Here is a 22,318-nt window from a genome sequence, read left to right as displayed (position 1 = left end):
GCCCTCCAAGTTCAGCAAGTTTCTGGCCAGGGAATGTTCTTCCTCTCAGCCTTTTTTTCTGTGGTTTGCAATCTCATTTGCTAAATATACTAAGGTGCCCTGTACACAGCGGTCTACAGTTCCAAAGTGTGCCTGACTTCCTTTGGCTGGGTACATCACTCATAAATCAGTGTGCTGGCAGCTGCCATCCATTTATATCTATGACCCACCAGGACTGAAAGTTCAAATTCTTCCACAGTGAGGCCTTTTTCATTCAGGACCCTCCATGAGACTAGAACCTTCTTCCCTCAAACCCCCCTCCCCCAACACAAGAACTCAGCAGCGTGGTAGGCACACGTGGAAGTCACGCGGTGAACACTTACTGAGCCCAATGCTTAAAAAATATTCAAGACGGAACTTTAGACTTGGCCATGTCCTTAAAGAGTGTTGAGTGACAATGTCAGGCTGAAGCTAAATTACCCCGAATGCAAAGCCAGATGAGGAGCGTGACGAAGCACATTCTGAGTGCGAGAAGCCAGGGCCTGTTGAAGAAAGAAGCAGTAAAATTTCCCAGCCAGGTTTGCAAATAGCTTCAGACTTTCACCAGCCTACCGCCACTTTCTACCAGTGCCATGGACACAGCCCACGGCCAGGCAGTTCTTGAAGGATTTCCTGAAAGGTGAGGATCTCCCAGAGAGGGAAAGGTAGAAAGTGTGGTTTGGCAAGAGTAGGACTCCTTTATAAAGGTTTGGAAGCGAGTTCCGGTCACCCCATTGAACAGGTCCTACATGTAATGAAATGCTCTGAGCGCAGACAGTGCTATGCTTTCTTGAGGGAATGGGGTGTAGGTAGGGGCTAGAAGAGAATCAGAATAGATCTTCACTGGCCTGCAGTAGAAGAGTCTGGTTTAGTACATGCCAAGGGCAGTCTTTAGCTCAAGTAGATGAAAAAATGGGGGCAGGCCAAGTGAATCATAAGAAAGAGAAGGAGGAGGTACCAGGGGTAGAAGGGGGCAGTTATTGACCCTTATAGTTGGAACAGTTGCTGAAGACAGAAACTTGTGTTTCCTTAAACATTCCTCTGTCTGCAGACAGTCTATCTTCTGGTGAGATCCTTCATGAGGAGGAGAATTTGGTGGGAGAGGGGGAAAGAGTCAGGAACACTAGGAAAGATAGGACATGTTTGGGTGACATGGAAACAAACGTCTGGAATCAAGTCTTCCCTGCAGAGCAAAAGGCTGTCCTCTAGGGAACCGTCTTCCCTTAGTTTTCCCCAGAAAGCACATCAAAAAGATGGTGGGTGATAGGACAGAGAGCTGGCTTCCCAGAATACTGGGCAGGGCTGGAGCTAAGAGAAAGGAAGTTACAGTAGAGGCTATGAGGTAGTAAAGGGGCCTCTGCCTCCACTCCAATCCCAGGCCCAGCAAGGCCATTCTTCAGGAGTGCATGCGTGGGGCAAGCACACTTGATCTTGGCGAGCAAACGAGGCTTTCTCCTCCCAGCTGCTCCAGGGGACTGTGGAAAATACAGTGCAAGATTGCATTACCAATTTCTGTTGGACTAACACAATGAAAACCCATATCTAATTTGCTGTCCACTATCCCCCAGGTCCCCTTCAGCATTTACTGCTTTCCAAATATCTTCTTCCCATTGAATATCTGTGTTTCAGATTATTTGTCCCCAGATGTATTAGGATGCATTTACTACAGCTGAATCTCATCTAGTGATTTCCTGTCCATATGCCTGACAGCTCCAGGTCCCTTTATGTCACATCTTTGTCATTGGTGGGGTTTGTAATACCTCTCCATTTAGGGCAATATACAGATTTAATTAGCATATTCTTTACAACCTTTTTTAGGTTATTAACAAGGATGCAGAACACAACTGACACCACAATCCCTGTGGCTCCCCATGACCTCTGAGTCGCATTACATGTCTGTCTCCAATGCCACAATGGAGTGGTCCGTTCAGCACACCAAAGAGCTTTGGCCAAGTTCCTCTGATCATGAAATAGGCAAAAGGATTCTCAGTACAGTGCAATGAAAATTATACTGAACCAGGACCTTTGAGAAGGAGATTCTGCTAATAATTATGAGCTACGTGACCTTGAGTTAACCGCTTCTGTGTTCATTTAGTCAACAGTGAATATGTTCACAATTAATCTTCACAGGAAATTTAAGATATTAATAGTTCTGGTAATAATTCTAACAAGAGCTCATTTTTATTAAGCTACTACTATGTTCCAGATATATGATTTCTAACCCTTACCATCTATCTATGAAGTTTTATAAACTGAACTTTGTGGATGAGAACACTGAACTAAAATAGTTGAAAGGACTTGCTAAAGCCCACAATGGTTGGAAGGTGTGACTTGAACTGCTATCTTTCTGATTTGGGGGAAAAAAAAATGTATAATATCCTTTTTGAGCCCTCTGAATGCTGAAAGAGGAGGTACTGAAGTCAAGGGCTCCTCTTCCACCAAGCTTTCTCTTTTTCCAACTGTCCATCCAGGCCATACAAACATGCCTTCCTCTGGTCCTAAATACTGTTTGGAAACACACCATGTGCCATGCCCTGTGCTAGACAAAAAGGCTTCAGCCATGTTTGCTTCAATGTCCTTCTTGAATCTACCAAACAAATTTGGGAGACAGAGTTCAGCAAGGTTCAACCAACTTCCCACAATTCTCCCTAGAGCGTTTGATAACATCCCAAGGTATATTAAGGGGAGAGGGGATGAAGCACTCCCACCTTTTTTCATTGTAGGAACCTTTTCAGTGCAGCATCTCAAAAAATCAGTCCACCTTGGAACAGACTTGGGGAAATGCTGCAGTCATGGACCTGAAGGGGACTGGTGGCCTCCAAAGCATGCAGCCTCCAGCAAGCTCCTGCCTACCCCTAGATTCCTGGAGCATGGGCTGTGCAGAGAAGGCCCTGGGCCCATGGACTGACTACTGTCCAATGTTAGTAGATAACTGCATGTTTACAGTCGAACTGAAAACTCACAGAAGTCAGACAAGGTGTGTGATTCATTCTCCTTAACCAACCCCAAGGCTACGCTTTTATTTATTCATTTCTTTTCCTCCTCTCTATCCCATTTTAACTCCTTGTTCCACACCACACTCCCACTCTGATGTTACAGTGAGTCCTTGTAAAATATGCTTGTGGTTTCCAGTGTTTCAAGATATTTAATTGTTTAAATAGCATTGTGCATGTATTTTATTTTGATTCTTAGTTTTTAAGTTAAGCACTATTTTTTAACATCAGTGTTTTAAAATGTAGATTTTATTATCAGGTATGGTGAGGCCAAGAGATCAGGTGAGGACGGCCACCAAAAAGAGTTTGTTATTTACAGTTCCGGAGAGGAGGGTGCACACCCCACCATGCAAGGTCACGTGGGGGAGGCACGAGGGTCAGCCAGGAGGCAGAAGGAGGGAGGGGAAGTATGGACAAGAGGCTTTACTGTGGTTTTTGCAGGAAGGAATGGGGCGGGGTAGGGGGAATGTGGAACGAAGTAAGCAGGCTCAGGGCTGACTAGTTTGAACGATGTCAGCAAGCTCTGAGGCAAAGGGGCTGTCCTGGGTTGCATGGTACTTGGCTCTGGGATGACTAGGGGAGAGGAACACTGCCCTCCTGGAGAGCAGACAGAGAAGGGCACTGGATTGGTCAGTTTTCATATGAAAGTCATGCTACCTTTTGTGATCTCTAATTGGTTAGCACTGGAGGCGGAGTCTCCAGAGTCAGCAAGGCCCCAGACACCATAGCATCAAGGATACAGAGAATAAGAAAGTAAAATTGATAGAGTCCAGCTCACGTTGCCATGGATCCACTGAATCCTCACTTCTAACTGAGCACAGTTCTCCAAGGCAGGCCTCCCCCACCATCTCCCAGTGGTACCTCCAACTCAGTTATCTGCAACTCTCCACCACCCCAAATGACACTGTAAGGAAAATCCTCATCCACACTTCCTTATGGTCTTGTGTAAGAATGGCAATGGACTATGAATCTTAGAATGGAATTCCTGGGCTACACTCCTATCAATAGCACATGGAGATTCCTATAAGCCCATATCCCACTAGTATTTGCCATTAGCTGGCTTAATTGTTCTAGTCCAACAGATGCAAAGTTAGACTTTATTCCTCTGATTTCTAACAAGTTTGATACCATTTAGCTTCATTCCCTGTAACTACTCAATACATGTTTGCCAAACCAATTCTACTCGAGCAATAAACCAATGAAAAATGCTAGATAGATTTTCTTTAATCATAGGCATAAAGGCTGCCTAGCTTTGGCTCCTCATAACAGGAATCAGTGATAAAAGACACTAATTATAACAGAACCAAATAAGTCTTTGTTTTAGACTTTTATGAATGAGACCAGGGACCAATGCAAACCTCCCCATTCTGGACGGCTTGCCCCAAAGTGGCAGGTTAGGACCATGGGCTAGGGATGGGGCACAAGGAAAACCTCTACTAGGTCAAGTCAGGAGTTGGAGGCTGAAGCACTAGGTGTCAGGAGTGCAAAAATCTGTATCATTTTCATGCTACTGCATTCTGAAGTATGATGTCCCTGAAGTCTTTAGACAAGAGGAGATGTACTCTATTAAGTGTGAAGTAATCAAAGCAGAAATCTATACAATAGGGTAAGTGAGAATACTTAATGCCCCCATGACACAGCATGCACATAATGTGTATATAACTCTATATGTAAATATATGTGACCATATAGATGTGCTCATCTGGTAAGCATTTACATTTATACAAACGTGCCTCATAGATGAGTGTTTCTCTAGAAAACTTTTCTCCCTCCAAATAAATTGCAAACTTAATATCTAAGTTGTAATCAGTGTTGTCCCTAGTCTCAGATCTGCTTACATGGATGGATTTCTTTAGTCCCATCTTAGGCAATCAGTAGTATTAAAAAGAAAATGAAAATGTAATATGTTAATAAACATACATAAATATATAAAACATTTATCATCCCACACATATTCTGTGACTGTATCTGATTTTATATAAACAAACACACCATAGGCCATCTAATAGTGATACCCGTTTTTTTACAACAGACAAGTATTAGGTGTGAATACTAGAGGCTACTAGAGACTACGAGATCTGATGCTCAATATCTGGTAAACACAGAGGGGCCACCAGGACCGTTCCAGATACTTCTCTCAATTTTATTCTCTGTCATCAACAGGAAGTCTTTAATGGAACAGCTAAAGGGAAAACTGACCACTACAGCCATGTTTCCAACCCAGGGGGCTTGGGTGGAAGTGTCATGGCAAAGAGACACAGCCCACCTTGCGAGAAGTTATCCCTAACCTGCTCTTTTAAGGCATAAGCAAGCCTTAACTCACCACAGGCCCTTGGAAGAGGCATTTGCTTCTGAGTGCACAGCACATTCCACTCTCTGACTTATGTAGATGAGACAAATGGTGCCCTGGGCACACTCATCCACACATCGGTCTGAATTAGCTAATAAATCATAATGCAGTAGCTAATAAGAGCTATAAAGCCTTTTGAGTTTTACAAGGTGTTTATAATGGGCAACTCACTATGATTTATATGAAAAACATGAGTCAGCTCCTGAGACAAAGCTGATATGTGGACAGTGGCCTTGTGGTGTGACCTCTAGCAGGCATCCAAATAAATCGCAAAATTTCCCTCTGGCCCAAAGCAGGCTACTGCCTCATACACATATGTCCAGGATTGCAGTTGATAAGAGAACTGAGTGCTGGGCGCATCCTGGACCTTCCCTGGTACCAGATCAGTCACAAGGAAGAAAGTGATTATCTCAATGCAGCCCCATGTAGTGAGGGATGATAAATATTGAGACTAGTAGTTTAGGACCATAACTATGTTTGGGCCCATGATGTAGAACAGAAGACACATTAGGTATATTCTCTACCCTGCCAGTTGAGAAAGAAAGATGGATACACACAAATATTAGAAAATATAATATGGTTTATATGGGAGTAAAGGGAAGCTCTGGGGCATAAGAATTAACTGAGGCCCCGATTTCAGGAGAGAGTTTCATAGAGGACGGGGTCTGAATTGGGCCATGAGGGATGGGAACAATTTATAAGGGGGAGAGGATGGGAGAGAGATTCCCGAGAAGGAGAATGACTGAATAAAGATGCTGGGTCAGCAATAATGATAGCATGTCCGTTTTGAAAGAAAGAAGGGAGGAGAAAGAAGAAAACTTGAGACATCCTGACCTAGGTGAACTGAAAAATACACTGAAGAATAGGAAATGAGTTCAGAAACTACAATGCAAAACTCAGAGCTGGCATCAAATAACCATGGGTGTCCAACACAAAAGGCTTTGTGCCATGAAGTTCACAAAATTCCTGCCAGGTAAGGATCAACCGAATGAAACAAGATCAGGAGGATGAAGTCAGTCCTTCCCCTCACTCCTTACCATTATAAAAACTGACAGGAGATGACTTAACCAGAGCCATTTTTTTAAAGGAAACCCATCTCCATCATTACCAGATGATTCTAGATTTGAGTCATAGCCTGGTCTCCGTGTACTCTGATGTCCTCGGAGATAATTTTATTCACTTTGTTTATTTTCTTTCTTTCTTCCCAGAGTTCTTGGGTCTGTCCCTTTGATTTACATATAATGATGTCAAGACTGATTCTTTTTCCATAGTTTTTTTCTTTTAATTCAATTAATTAACATATGATGTATTGGCTTCAGAGGTATAGGTCTGTGACTCAGTTTTATATAATGCCCAATGCTCATTGCATCACATGCTCTCCTTAATGTCCATCACCCAGTTACCCCAACCCTCCACCCTCTCCCCTCCAGCAACCCTCAATTTGTTCCCTATGATTAAAAGTCTCTTATGGTTTATTCTTCCTCTCTGATTTCATCTTGTTTTATTTTGTCCTCTCTTTCCCTATGATCCTCTGTTTTGTTTCTTAAATTACACATATCAGTGAGATCATAGGATAATTTTGTTTCTCTGTTGACTTATTTCACTTAACATAATACCCTCTAGTTCCATCCACGTCATTGCAAATGACAAGGTTTCATTTTTTGATAGTTAAGTAATATTCATATATATATATATATATATATATCTCACATCTTCTTTATCCATTCATCTGTCAATGGACATCTGGGCTCTCCCCATAGTTTGGCTATTGTGAACATTGATGCTATAAACATTGGGGAGCAGTTGCCCCTTCAGATAACTACATTTGTATCTTTAGGGTAAATATCCAGTAGTGTGATTGCTGGGTCATAAGGTAGCTCTATTTTCAACGTTTTGAGGAACCTCCATACTGTCTTCCAGAGTGGCTGCACCAGCTTGCATTCCCACCAACAGTGTAGGAGGGTTACACATCCTCGCCAACATTTGTTGTTTCCTGACTTGTTAATTTTAGCCATTCTGACCAGTGTGAGGTGGTATCTCATTATGGATTTGATTGTATTTCCCTGATGCTGAGTGATGTTGAGCATTTTTTTCATGCTTCTGGTGGACATTTGGATGTCTTCTTTGGAGAAATGTTTGTTTATGTCTTCTGTCCATGTCATGACTGGATTATTTGTTCCTTGGGTGTTGAGTTTAATAAGTTCTACACGGATCTTGGATAATAGTCCTTTATCTTACATGTCATTTGTAAATGTTTTCTCCCATTCTGTCAATTGTCTTTTGGTTTTGTCGACTATTTCCTTTGCTGTGAAAAAGCTTTTTATCTTGATTAAGTCCCAGTAGTTCATTTTTCCCTTTGCTTCCCTTGCCTTTCAAGATGTGTCTAGCAAGAATTTTCTGGAGCCGAGGTTGAAGGGGTTGCTGCCTATGTTTCCTCTAGGATTTTGATGGATTCCTGTCTCATATTTAGGTCTTTCATCCATGTTGAATCTATTTTTGCAGATGGGACGGTATAAGGAAATGGTCCAGTTTCATTCTTCTGCATGTGACGGTCCAATCTTCCCAACACTATATGTTGAAGAGACTATCTTTTTTTCCACTGGATATTTTTTCCTGCTTTGTCAAAGATTATTTGACCATAGAGTTGAGGGTCCCTTTCTGGTTCTCTATTCTGTTCCATTGATCTATGTGCCTGTTTTTGTGCCAGTACCATACTGTCTTGATGATAACAGATTTGTAATAGACCTTGAAGTCTGGAATTATGATGCTACCAGTTTTGGCTTTCTTTTACAATATTCCTTGAAAGCTTTTCCCCTAAGGTCAGGAACATGGCAGGGATGTCCACTATTACCACCGCTGTTCAACATAGTACTAGCAATCCTTGCCTCAGCAATCAGACAACAAAAAGAAATACGAGACTAGTTTTCTAAAGGAATATTGTTCTTTTTATGTTCAACTTTGGGCTGGGCTGTATTCTTTCCCTGAAGAAGCTACATGGGCAGCCCAGGGAGAGGCAGGAGACATGCATCCTGCCCCATCTTTCTGGAGGTGTACATAGCTACAACCCTAACTCTTTATGATACAACCCTAACTCCTTATGATTCTTTCTTCCAGAGTCAATCTGAGATTTAAGAAAAGATCTGAGATTTTTTTTAAAAATCAGTTTAAAAAGCCTTTGAAAAACTCTGTCCATCTGACTCTAATTGTCAGAATGTGGTTAACAAAAAGGGATGAGATTCTAAGGCATATAAATCACATTATTTAAAATAGCCAATCTCTATTATGCATATACTTTATCAGATACCCAGAAGAGGAGAAATCTGAAGGCTCCTCACCACTGTAGAAGAGACCAATGTAGAATAAGATAAAGACTTAACTCCATCTTCCCTAGAAAGCACCTCCAGTGAAGGTGGAGACTCTGTTTCAGTAGCTTTTATGCCCTAAAGAATTCTGAGGAGCCATACACACTTAATAAATATATATGGGGGAGGGGAGTTGGAGAAAGAACTGAAAGTCTGAGGCTTGGGTGTAAGGGAGTAGAAACTTTGGTAAACGAATCAAGAAGAAGGTCGTCCCAAAAGGATGTACTTGATATCCCTTTTTGGTTGGTTGATGGCATGAGGAGAAAGGGAGATAACTCTTTGCATCAATGCCCTCACATATTTGGCAAATATCCTATGTCACCCAGTGCCAGTTTTCCTCCTTGCAGTAAGTAAACAGCCCAGTAGGATCCTCAAGACCTCAGAATTTCTGGTCCACTCTCGCTATTAGAGTAGGAGGTACAGGTAAGAGGACAAGTTCTATATACCTGAACCAAGTATACCAGCATGTACATCCTGAGAAATAACCCAAACCATCGTATTTTTGTATCTTAGTAATACCTATCTTGGGTTTGGGAGGTTTAATTTTCATCCTGGCCTGAAAAATGCTTCCCCTTTTGAAGGTTTATCTCTGTCGCTTTCCATCTGAACCTCTGGGTGATAATGTTATCCCTGGTTGGCAAAGCTGAAAAGCATCCCATTTTCTGAAGAAGAGGATCCTGAGCAGCTGCTTTTACCCTCAATACTCCGAATTCTCCTTTTTAAAAAACTCCAGAATTCCTCCTAATCTTGAAATTCATATGATAAGATCATAAATAAATGGCAACCTCCCAATAAAGACTGAGAAACCATGACCTTGGAAAGTCTACTTCCTTCCTTGTAGTATGATCATGACCCTGATTGAGGACAGATCTGTCTCAATGCTTTTTAAAAATATGAATATTTTTCCTTCCCATTGGTCATAGATAGCATAAATTGCCATTAGTCATGACAGAGACTGATAACCTGCCCTACAAGAGAGAGACAGCAGAAAGGCTGAATACATTGTCATTTTCCTGTAAATTGAAAATCTCCAGCTCTCTGTAGTGCATCTCAAAATTTGGGGCACCTGGGTGGCTCAGTGGGTTAAGCCTCTGCCTTCGGCTCGGGTCATGATCTTGAGGTCCTGGGATCGAGCCCTGCATTGGGCTCTCTGCTCAGTGGGGAGCCTGCTTCCTCCTCTCTCTCTGCCTGTCTCTCTGCCTACTTGTGATCTCTGTCTGTCAAATAAATAAATAAAATATTTAAAAAAAAAATTTCACCCTGCCAGAAAGCTTATTTTAAATAAAAGTGAAGTGAAATATAAGTTTCCTGTTAAAACATTTCTGGTCATCATGAGTTCTGAGTATGAGGATAGTGGCCTGGCCCCGAAGCTCAAGCATGGTATAGACAACCAGAACAGAACAGAACAACCAGAATATACGTATCTCCTCCTCACCCTTCCTCTCTAGTCTTGCCCTCCTTCTCTAACCCATGGTTTGTCCTCCTCTGCAGTTTACAAAAGCAAACACTGCTGGTGTGAAGATGTGAGCTGCAGCATGCCAGACACACAGGAACAATGGTGATTCCAAGACGAAATCCCTTTCTCCAGGAAGTGTGGAGAAAGCCTCAGAGATGTGGAGCACAAAGGAAAGTGAACTGTGGCTCTAAACTAGGTCAAGCCAACACAGTCCTCATCAGGCAGATTTGGAACCATCTGGAAGCTAAACACATAACCTGCTTTTCTTTCTACTCCTGGGTATAGGTAGATCATACCCTTTTTTGCACAACAGACCATAAAAGCTGCACTGACTGTCCCTTGAAAAAACAGTGGCCCACTCTGGGTGGTGTGGGCTGGTCTGAGTTCCACAGTGGAACCTCTGTGAGAGCTACCCCTGCCATTCTGTGCCCACGGTGGGAACTCTACAGACAGCAACAGGATTACTTAGGTGTTCCTTTCCCGAACCATGTCTTCATATCATCAGTCCAGAAATTATCAGAACAGCCAAGTTGTACCCTAAGTAATGGCAAAGTGCTGGTCCAAGAGGAGATGTGAGAGCTGATCCCCCATTTTCATTTCTCTCCATAATATCCAGTGAGTCCTACAAGCGCTCTATCTCTGTATTCCATGCGTGTAAGACAAAGTACCCCTCTTCTTCTTTTTATCAGTATTGTGAGGATCAAATGAGATCATAGGTGTGCAAGTGCTTTCAAAATTAATATATCTCCATCTTCACATTCAGGACTTTGAAATGAGAACAAATAAAAAGAACATCAAGACAGAGAAAGGAAAATAAGAGAAAAAGAGAGAGGGAGAGACAAAATTGTATTGCTCCTTTACTTTATATCATGCCCTGGGATAAGTGCTTTATATTCACCATTTCCTTTTATCCAACAACCCATGTTTTATAAATGAGGTCCTCATTTACCCAAAGTCACATACCAAGTAGAAGAACTAGGACTCAAATCCAGCTCACTGAACTCTAAAACCTGGGTTCTATAGCATGTCACCAAGGTATTCCCCTGAAATCCCAGAGGCCGGCAGCTTCAGGCACCATGGACCTCACCAAGACATCAGCTTGAGCATCTGTGTACGTGGCTGCATCACAAAGCCACAGGGAGACCCTCAGAGATGCTCTAAGTTTCTTCATCCATTTGATAGATGAGGAATCTGAGTGCTGGAAGGAGAGACCTCCCCAAGAGCAACCAGAAGGCTGGCTGAGTTCCAGTGCGGTGAGATTGGTTGCTGTTCAGCAAAGGCATTTCCTGTTCTTTCTGGAACTCAGCTAAGCAGCTGTATTAGTTCGTGATGGCTGCCATAACAAACATGACACCAGGTGATTTAAACAACAGAAGCATTTTTTCTCAGTTCTTGAGGTTGAAAGTCTGTGATCAAGGTGACAGTGGCTTCTCTCTTTGGCTGGTAAACAGCAGCACTCTGGACATGGTTGTCCCTCTGTGTCTTCCTGTGGATCCTAATTTCCTCCTCTTAAAAGGACCATGGTCAGACTAGATTAGGGCCCACCCTGATAGTCTCATCTTCATTCTATCCCCTCTGTAGAGACCCTATTTCCAAATAAGGCTAATCTGACATACTGGGAGCTAGGGCTTTCACATACGAATTACGATGGGTGGGGTGGGGGGACAATTCAGCTCCTAATAGCTGCTTTTCCCAGACTCCTGCAGTTTTGAATATTTGTGTAACTGGGTTCTGGCCAGTGGAATGGGGGTCTTAATGACACATGTTATCTCAGAAGCAGGGCCATAAATCATTCAGACAATTCCCCGTACTCTTGCTTTTGCTCCATGCATTGGCTTCCATCCTGTGAAGAACTCCAAGACCCAAGAAAAATGTAGAGCCATTGGATAAAGGGAGCCTAAGCCACTGACTGCTTGGGCATCCCTCACTCTCTACCCAGACACTTTCAGTGCACTGAGAATGACTAAACCACCAGGATTCAGGGGCTGTTTGTTACAGCAGTTAGCCTCCTCTGACTAATACACCCAGCCCCTCAATCAGTATCCGTCCCATTACACATCAAGGGTCAGTGACTATTACCCAAACTGAGAAATAAAATAACAGATTAACACAAGGTCTAATGTCAATGAGCAAACCAGGTGGGCTGCAGAAAAAAAATGAGGGGGGAGCACTGCCCTTTCTTGGGGTACCAGGCATCTCAGTGAGCAAAGCTCCCTAGAAAGTCCTCTTAAAGACTCTCAAGGGGTCTCCTGGCCCCTCCTCCCTGCAAAACTAATAAATGAGAGGGGGAGGTAGGGTGCACATGACAATGATCCCTTTCTTATTTAAACAGACCATTTTTCTCCCCAATAAATGCTTCTTTTTTTTTTTTTGTCAGCTCAAATAGTCCCCTTTGATAGAAACCTGAAAATAATTAGCCTTAATAGCTCTGCTGTGAATAATGCTGCACAAGAAGGAGGTAGATGTTAATAGGAACCTTCCACTCCAAAACTAAGTCACCCTCTCGGCCTCCCTCCCCAAAAAAGAAATGTAACAAGAAAAAGATTATAGGTTTAGCACTACTTGGGAAGAAATGTATATTTGAAATAAATGCATGAAATCATTTAAAAACAGCATACACTGAAAACTTCATATTTAGTTTGATTTGCTTTCCAAATCACACAGGCTGCACAGTTGCATACAATCTTTAAACAAGTACAACCCCTGAGAAGTGTGGATAGATTTAAGGGAAATAAAAGCAAGATCAGCCAGCTTATAATCTTCTTTTCTCTTTTTTCCTCCCCAAAGCTGCATTAAATTGCCTATTGAGAACAATAACATATTTGTGCTTTTATAGGTAGATGATTGGTATTACACAAAGATTTGGCTAACAGTCTAAAGGCACATTCACACTGATCAGGGATTGCATGCTGCTAATAATTTTTGGGATACTCTAGGGAACCCATAATTCCCTGGGACTACAACTAAGCAGGTCAATGCATGCTTGGTGGGAGCTCCTAGAGATTCTAAGCTTCTCTTCCAGAACCATACCAACCAATATGACTTGGGGAATCCCATTCCCAAAGAAAGCCTTGGAATTGTTAAGTATCCTTTATGACCTACATTATTCCTCTGGTCAGGGTAGGTGGGATGGCTCATCAAACTGGATAGCCAACTGGAAAATGGCAGTCAGGCATTTTTTAGGCAGAACCTAAACCTGGTCATATACCCACACCCTGTGATCCAAGAAACCCATCCCTGGAAAATTATTCTAAGGAAATAATTGAAAAGAAATACACTCTTAAGACACACTGACACGGGGCGCCTGGGTGGCTCAGTGGGTTAAGCCTCTGTCTTCGGCTCAGGTCATGATCTCAGGGTCCTGGGATCGAGCCCCACATCGGACTCCCTGCTCAGCGGGGAGCCTGCTTCCCCCATTCTCTCTCTCTGCCTGCCTCTCTGTCTGCTTGTGATCTCTCTCTCTCTGACAAATAAATAAAATCTTTAAAAAAAAAAAAAAAGACACACTGACACATACCCACACCCACCGAAACACACACAAGCAACAGTATTTTATACCTAAGGTTAAAATCTAGAAGTAGTAAGGGAATGGTTTGGTAACAGATGGTACTTAACATCAATTTGATGAAGAATTGTATAGTGCATAAAAGAACAAATTTGAGGACTCTGAAGTAGCACAATACAATAAAAATATTAGGTAAATGCACAGAGCATTAAGCATACATATAATACCGACAGAAAGGGGTAAGGTTTAGAAGGGAACAGAGCAAAATGAAAAGTCATAGAGTTAGCGTGTAGGGAATACAGTTGAAAGATTTTCTTTGTTAATTTCCCTTAATGGGATCATAACATTGTTTTTAGAAAACATATAAAAATAAAATAAAATGAAATAGTCCCTGGGCCTTTTAATCTTTGATTACCACACACATGTCTGAGCCCCGAGATTCAAAAGCCAAGCTTAAATATAACTTATAATTCTCCTTTTAATAAATTCAGGAACTCATTCCTAAGGAAATTTGTGAACAGTAGTAATATTTGGTTGCATGGACAATCACAATCAGACCATTGTCAGACTGGCTGTTTCATCAGAGATACAGAAAAAGAAAGTTGTACTGAAGCATCTAGAAACATGGAGTTTGGGAAGCCCCTTTACAAAACTACTCCATAGGGAGATCTGTTTACACACACACTTGCACTCACCCTCACACACACACTCACACAGCAGCAGAGAACTTGTGTTGCCATGCCATACAACTTACAAGAATAGCTCCCATTTTCTACAAACTAGAAACCCAGAGGAAGAGACTGCTTTGCACACCTCACGTCCATCTCCAGGAATAGCTAAGTGACACTGGCCACTAGCACAGCTCTTGCTCTCCCTGAGCCAAATATGTCTGTCATTTCTGACATGTTCGTGACTTAGAGACATGAGGCAAGGAGCATCCCATCCTCCGTGAAGCTCACACTGATTTCTGACTAAGTGGCTTACCTTTTCTGAGTGCTGTCCTAGAAAAATCATGGAATGTCAGTGCAAGAAGGGACCTGGAGACCTCACCTGAATTACTTTTTTATGAAAGAATTTTTTCAAAAGCATTGCTTCTCTTTCCTGAGCACCTACTATGTGCTGGGCATGATCTCAGAAGCCTAGCATGCATTTGTTTCTTTGTGTCATAACCAATCAGTAGGGCAGGTTAGGTATTGTCCCATGACATAGACTGGGAAAATTGCAGACATGGAGTGACTTGCCCAGGGTCATACTCCTTTAAGCACAGAAAGGGATTGGAATCCAACTCTTGGGACCGCTTGTCCCGAGTTCCCAGAGAAACCATTCGGCCTCCTTGGCACTCTCAGGGGGGCTCAGCGTGAGTGGCCTTTGTGCGGGGGTTATAATTAGTTGTCTCGTCCCAGTTGCTTGCAGGGTAAACAATGTCTGATAAACCCACAACGCTGTAAGTATTTATTACATCGCAAACCAGCTGCCAACTGTCTAACCATTTTAATAAAAAGCTATTTTCTAAGGTTTATGTTTTATTGCATGTATGACTCCCTTATTGGTTAGCATTTTGGAGTTGTGGAAAAGGTTATGAATTTAGAAACTGGCTGCATTCATATCATATTTAAAACTTAATGCTATTTTATTAAAGACATATGGGCCTCCAAAGTACACATATTAAATGTCATGTAAGAAAAGTAGCAGTTTAAATCATGGTCAAATTCATTTTTGACGTGACTCCTGAGGCTTCCCAAGATCTGAACTATTTCTTTGTAAATCTGGCAGTTTAACCACACTCATAAATCACTTTCAAAGCATATTATTTCTTAATTTTACTGCATTAGAGAGTGTTTGGCCTACACAGTGAACTGTTTGTAGCAGTTATGTGAACAAAGTTGCACATTTAGTCATATAATGTGCAAAAGCAGTGGGGAAGGGAGCAAAGAAGGAAGAGCTTTTCATTCTTCAGTCTGTTTCACTTACTCCACCCATTTTTACCTAAGCAAACATGATTCACCGCGTTCAGACAAGGCCTCTGAACGGCTCAACACGCACAAGTCACACGTTGGTACCAAAGGCTTTCTGAACACAAGGAAGACAAAAAGACTTTGTAACTGAATCTTTTCCAAAACATCCCATAACTAAAAATTAGAATGGGTGCAGACATTAGACATTTTTTTTTAAATATTACATTGAAACAGATTTTTATTTTCCTTCAAAAGTGTGTGTCTCTGTGTGATACAGCTCCTGACTGCTTTCTCTAATTCTCCAAAGACCCAAAATCTCAACCTGGCGTTTTCAAGGCCCTTCTCATGATGAGATCATATTCTCTGGACGTGTATAGGGACCCCTCGGATTCCACAGCCCAGTGTTCTCCATTTTACAATGGGGTAGAAAGGGATGACTCCAATGACAAATTCCAGGATCTCACCATCAGCCTTGATTTCTAGACTTTTGCCAAGGTAGTTGGAGAGGGATAAGAGAGGTGAGTCCAAGGTCACCCAAGTGAAAGGACTTAAGGGCTTATCTCTGCACCAGGCATCCTTTTCCTCCACTGCTCCAGCACTGTCCACTTGGGGCCCTGGCACTGCCGTCCTCTTGCTCCCCGCGATGGCAGGGTGGCCCCATTCTCCGAGCTATACTCACTTCTCCTGGGCCTCCTCCTTCCCCGGCTCTCTACTTCCACCATCCCCACAAGAACAAAAAGGCCCCGTGCAGTGCCTGGGGAGGCACTTCAAATGGAGGGACCAGGGTCTCCCCAGGATGAACATGGGGACTTATTTCTTCTCCCACATTCCCTCTTGATAAGTACTTTACTCTCTTCAGAAGGTAGGTGCTTAGCAAAAGTCTCAGAAACATTTAACTTAAAATTCAGTGAAGCCACCAGGAATATGGTGGCAGTATCCCCTTCTTTGGACTGAATTATGTCTCCCTAGAATTCCTATGTTGAAGTCTTAACCCACAGCGTCACTGCCTGGGGAGATAAAATCTGTAGGAAGTAATTAAAGTCAAATGAGGTCATAAGGGTGGGGTCTGGTCCTACAGGACTGCGGCCTTATAAAAAGAGGAAGATCAGTCCATTTGCACATTCTCTCTTTTTCTCTCTCTCTCTCAGCATTGTGAGGACACAACCAGGAAGTGAACCATCTACAAACTCTCACCAAATCCAGACCATGGTGGCACCACAATCTGGACTTCCAGCCTCCAGAACCCTGAAAAAAATGCATTTCTGTTGTGTAAAGCCACTCTGTCCATAGGGTTCTGTTTTGGCAGCCTGAACTAATATATCCCCTGCCTCAAGCCCAAATGACCTTCTCCATGTTCACCCACACAAACCTAGGACACAGTGATACCACAAAAAAGAGCTTCTTTGAAATTACACAGCTAACACCACTAGCTACCCCTGCTTCTACACCCCAAAGAGAGTGTGAGCACCTTACACATATTATCTCATTTAAATTTCACAACAAACTGGGAAGGAGGCATTAGGCAACCTCTATTAAGGATGGAGAAACAAACAAACAAACAAACAAAGAATGGAGAAACAGAGAGCAGAAGGTAGAAATTCAGCATTGAATCCAAACTCCATCTGAAACGTGGAGCGGGACTGGCCTCTAAATGGAACAGCAAATCTGAGAAGAGCCCAGGAACAAAGTAAGAATCATATGTTTCCCATGGAATACAATAGCCAGTAAATCCAGATTTTAAACCTTCCCCAAAGAGCAGCTGGAGGCAACTTCTTGAATCATGTCAAGAACAAAAGTAAAGGTTGGGTGGTGGGAAGGAATGAATAAAAATGGGCCAAATAAAGTACAGGAGAGGTCCCTCCACCAGAGAGCCTCTGTGACACTTCAAAATGCCAACAAAAAACAAGTGATTTACTTCTAAATTTCGCTTACGAGTTAAAAGCTTCATGGAGTAGAAGCCCCACTTAAAATTCCCCATTTCAAAAAAGGGGAAAAAAAAATTACAGCTTTGGAGCCTAGACAGAGAGCATTAGTTCACTGTTGAAAAGAAATAATGAGTTCTAATTCAGGTAATGTAGCTCAGAATTTACTGCCATATTTTAAAATGCACATGAAAAATAAAATTATCCTAAAATGTCCTTGGTGAAAAGGCTGAGTGTAATTGCTATCACTGACAATAGCATTGAACTTAGCTAAATTAACATCAAAGGAAGCCCCAATTACAGAGCATCTGTGCATTATTGATGGTGCCCTGTCTGTTAATCTAAGACACTCTACTGTAAGGAGCAGAAAAGCAAATAAAAGAGCTAATTGTACCACCAGCCTTCAGGCATCCCAAGGGCAGACCTGACCTATCAGGCTTGTGAGACACCACTTTGCCTGGTCAGAGGGCCAGTGAGGATTCATTTGGAGCCAGACTGAGTACACAGACCCCAGAAGGAAGCCATGGTGACCATGGGTGGACAGAACAATGGAGAAGCAAAAACGTGCTTCCCCCAGAGTTGCGCCCAGCTCACAAGCCTGGCCCAGCAGCTACCTGAAAACACAGATGGCCCTGGAGGTCTGGGCGGGGGAGAAACAAGCCCTCTGAAGACACAGGCAGGAAGCAGTGGAAGTGTGTCTTAATTCATCTCCCTTCCAACAAGAAACGGCTTCCTTTGACTTATCAAGGAACCGTTTAGGGCAAACAGCACCTTCTAGGAGAAAAGGTAATTTTTTTTAAAGATTTACTTATTTGAGAAAGAGAGAGAGAGAGAGAACCTAAGTGAGAGGCAGAGGGAGAGAGAGAATATCAAGCAGACTCCCCATTGAACACAGAGCCTGATGCGGGGCTCAACATCACAACACTGAGATCATGACCCAAGCTGATACCAAAAGTCAGACACCTAACTGACCGTGCCACCCAGACGCCCCCAAAAGGTGACTATCTTTTTTTTTTTTTAAGATTTTATTTATTTATTTATTTGACAGATAGAGATCACAAGCAGGCAGAGAGGCAGGCAGAGAGAGGAGGAAGCAGGCTCCCTGCTGAGCAGATAGCCCAATACGGGGCTCGATCCCAGGACCCTGAGATCATGACCCGAGCCGAAGGCAGAGGCTTAACCCACTGAGCCACCCAGGTGCCCTAAAAGGTGACTATCTTAAATGCAAAGAAGCTCTGCTGAGCATTGGGTTCCAGAACCTATTGCGCTGATGTAGGAAGTACCATTCCTGGAGCTCACGCTGATACTGGTACTTACCTATTGTCCCTGGTTGGCTCTCACGTGGATGATATCCAGAAAGTACGTACGAGCCACATTCAGACAAACAGATTACATTTTACTGCAATGAGACCTCATGAAGACTTCCACCTGTGTTCCAGCTGAACAGCCTAAGAGTATCCCACTACTTTATCCTAATCTATGACCTACTTTGTTTCTTAGGCTTTTGGGGACAATGAAAACACAAGTAAATGCCAGAGATATCCCTTCCATCACTAAGCATAAGCGAGTTTTCTTTTATATCTTCTTAAAGTTCACCCTTCTTGTCTACTGGGAGGAGCTGGATTATGCCCCTCCCCATTGAAATGTTTAAGCTGGAACTCCCAGTAGCTCCGAATGTGATTATGTTTAGAGAAGGAGCCTTTAAAGAGGTGAATAAGCTGAAACGAGGCCATTAGGATGGGTCCTAATCTGATACGACGAGTGTCCCAGTAAGAAGCTGAAATCTGGACACACGGAGAGCTAGCAGGGACGTACACACATTTCAAGAATACCATGTGAGGGCCACCTGGGTGGCTCAGTGGGTTAAGCCTCTGCCTTCGGCTCAGGTCATGATCTCGGGGTCCTGGGATGGAGCCCCGCATCAGGCTCTCTGCTCAGTAGGGAGCCTGCTTCCCGCTCACTCTCTGCCTGCTTGCCATCTCTCTCTCTGTCAAATAATAAATAAAATCTTAAAAAAAAAAAAAAAAAAAAAAAAGAATACCATGTGAGGCCACAGGGGGAAGGCAACTATCTGCACGCCAGGGAGAGAGGCCTCAGAAGAAACCAATTCCCACCAACACCTCGGTCTTGGACTTAGAGCCTCCAGAATGAGAAATGAATGTCTGTTGCTGAAGCCACCCAGTCTGTGGCATTTGCGAGCAGCCCTCGCAAACTAGTACATCTGCTATTAGTTGTAGGCAGTTTGGAAATAACCAGAACTCAAGAATAGAAATTAGGACCATGCCATCTTCATTTTATCCTTTTTCTTTAGCCATAGAATTGCAAATACTATTAACGTAAATCAAAGTTAGCTTCAGAACAATGTTCATGATTTTTCCCCAGTGGGCCATCCATCCAGCAGCCTTCTCTGCCTTCTAGGATGTCTATCTGCCTGGGGGTTCAGTCCCCACCATCTGACGTTTCCATGTCCCAGAAGGGACTTTCGAAGCAAGGCAGAGCTTCATGAAGTCACGGAGTTCACAAGAATCGAAAGCAAGGCCCTGAGCTCACTTAGGGGTAGGGACATTGATGCTTTCCTGAAGTTCCTTCACTCAGACCTCAGTCACTAGCCTTTTTTTCTGCTCCTAAACAAGTTGCCTCTGTGTTTCCAACCTACTCCTTCCCTTCAGTGGGCTAGAATCACCAGGCTCAAAGCAAAGAATCAGTGTGTGTGTCGAGAGGGGAGGGGTAGCAAGTGGCATAAGAATGTTACGGCTAAGGTGTTGTTCAAGCTGATGGATGGACCTGCTGGGGGGAGGGGGTAGCCCCGCCCAACGGCTGCATATGGACTGCAGGGTAATATTAGCTTGAAACATGGGTAACTTGAATGCAGGGCCTCAACTTCATTCTATGAAAATCCACTTTCTTAGGGAGGGATCTTTATTTTTCATTTATCTTTCCTTTCAAGCTAATTTTTGAAAATAACAGAAAACCTAAATTGTAAAAACAAAATACCAGAAACTGTCTTCTCAAGTGAATCATGAAAATGTCAAGCTGTAAATGCACCGTTTATAGATATAATCAGCTGTAAGGGCTCCATATCAATCATTACCAGAGATCCCATGAGGAAGGACTTTTCACAGCCCACTTACGAGGCCTTAAATCCACTCCCTCAAACTGCAGCAACTACACCATAGCCGACAGAGGTTTCTGAGGTAAGTAAATGTCAAAAAACTTCTTTAGTAAGCCATGAACCCATTTCCAGGGCAGTTATTCCTGGGTCTTTGACAGCCATCAGCTTCCTCCTCATTCCAGCAACAGGGCTGCTTGCTACCACCCAGATCTTTCCCTGAATTCTTGGGGACAAGGCTCTCAACCCTAGCTCCTTGACCTCTCTGGCCAGCTGAGCACCAAAAGGGGCCTGAGCACTTTGAATGCTGGGAAGCCCCAGGCCAGCAGCTGCCTCTCACAGATTTCTGCCATACTCACTGTGCACAGAGCTCTATTACTCCCTCTCCCAGCAGAGACCTCCCGTACTTTCCTCCCACTTCAAACCTTGCCAAGGTTCTCCTCATTCTTGCAAATTTGGCCTAAGAAACAGAGCTCTCCACAGGCCATCTCCTACAATTCTCTGCCTCAACCACGCATTTCACCAAAATGGGTTGGGGGTGGGGTGTAGTCAGAAGGTCAAAATGGAAATGACAAAGTTACCTTTGGTTCCCTTCCATATCCTCACCTTCCTACTCTTTTACTCCTGCCTCCCCTCATATTTTCATGCGTGTTCATGTAATTTAAAATACATAAGGCAAAGAGAATGAGCTCTGGAGTCTAGGCAGACCCCAGGAAGAACCTGAGTCTACGTTGCTCTGTAATTTTGGGTAATGTACGTAAATTCTCTGCTCATCGGTTTCCTCATAGAATAGATTCAAGTTCAAGGAGAAATTCAGGGTAATACTGTTAAGTCACTGATTCAATATCTAGTACACACTGGACACAATACACGCGAGGCACTCTTTTTACTCATATATCAGGAAAGTGTCAACACATCTAATAATGTACTACAGAGCAGTCGATCAGCCCATAGTCTGACCTTGCAATCCTCATTAGTTAAGCATCCAAAAAGCCTAAAGAAGTTGATGTCATGACACTGAAAACTAAAAAGTTGTGTCCTAGTTAAGAGCCCTGGTTTAAGTGGCCAGGACCAGAAGGTGGGATGTATGGACAGATAGCCTACCTTTTCGTCAGGCTCCTGCAGCAACACTATTCAAAATCCCAATGGCTTACAAGAATTTATCTCTCGTACAGAGGTCTGCTATTGGCTGGGGTAGATCTGCTTCAGGCTTAGCAGGTCAGCTTCGGGGCTGCTCAATGTGTATTTCGTGTTCTTTTCACAGCAAATGGCAGACACACAGGAGGAGTGAATGGAAACCCATAGGACCTCGTAAGGCTATGGCCCAGAATTGGCATGCTGTCACTTGCAGTCACATCCCATTGGCCAAAGCGTCAATGGCCAAGGCCAAAGTCAATGGGATGGGGAAGTAAAAAGAAACACATCACTTTAGATACACAGTGAGATCTACCACACTTGCCCCAGCTATGGAGTTCCAGAGGCTGTGTGAACTATCCTAAGGATCGAATTCCCTAAAGAGTGCCATTTACTTCCATGATTCTCTAGGCATGTGGACAAAAGTGAGCATGGTGGAGGGAGGCCAAAGAGAGGAAGAGTGTGGAGCTGGGCCACTGGGAAGCAGTGAAAGCCAGTGACTCCAACAGAGACA

At 43.1% G+C, this 22,318-nt stretch overlaps 1 protein-coding gene across 3 annotated transcripts in view; it reads right to left on the bottom strand.

Moving 5' to 3' along the window:
• The window catches only part of LRMDA (leucine rich melanocyte differentiation associated), a 1,046,803-nt gene that overhangs the window by 417,181 nt on the left and 607,304 nt on the right, over nt 1-22,318 (bottom strand). For 2 of the 3 annotated variants that reach the window (XM_032314125.1, XM_032314127.1), the window contains one exon: nt 16,834-16,884. The exons of the other annotated variant lie outside the window; for it this stretch is intronic. In XM_032314125.1, the coding sequence (XP_032170016.1) occupies nt 16,834-16,884 (51 nt within the window). The remainder of the gene's footprint in view (nt 1-16,833; nt 16,885-22,318) is intronic. 3 annotated transcript variants of the gene reach the window in all.

The sequence above is a fragment of the Mustela erminea genome, chromosome 14 (genome assembly GCF_009829155.1).
Source record: "Mustela erminea isolate mMusErm1 chromosome 14, mMusErm1.Pri, whole genome shotgun sequence".
Classification (NCBI taxonomy): Eukaryota; Metazoa; Chordata; class Mammalia; order Carnivora; family Mustelidae; genus Mustela; species Mustela erminea.
The sequence above is the reverse complement of the archived record's forward strand: the minus strand, read 5'-3'. Positions and strand labels throughout refer to the sequence as shown.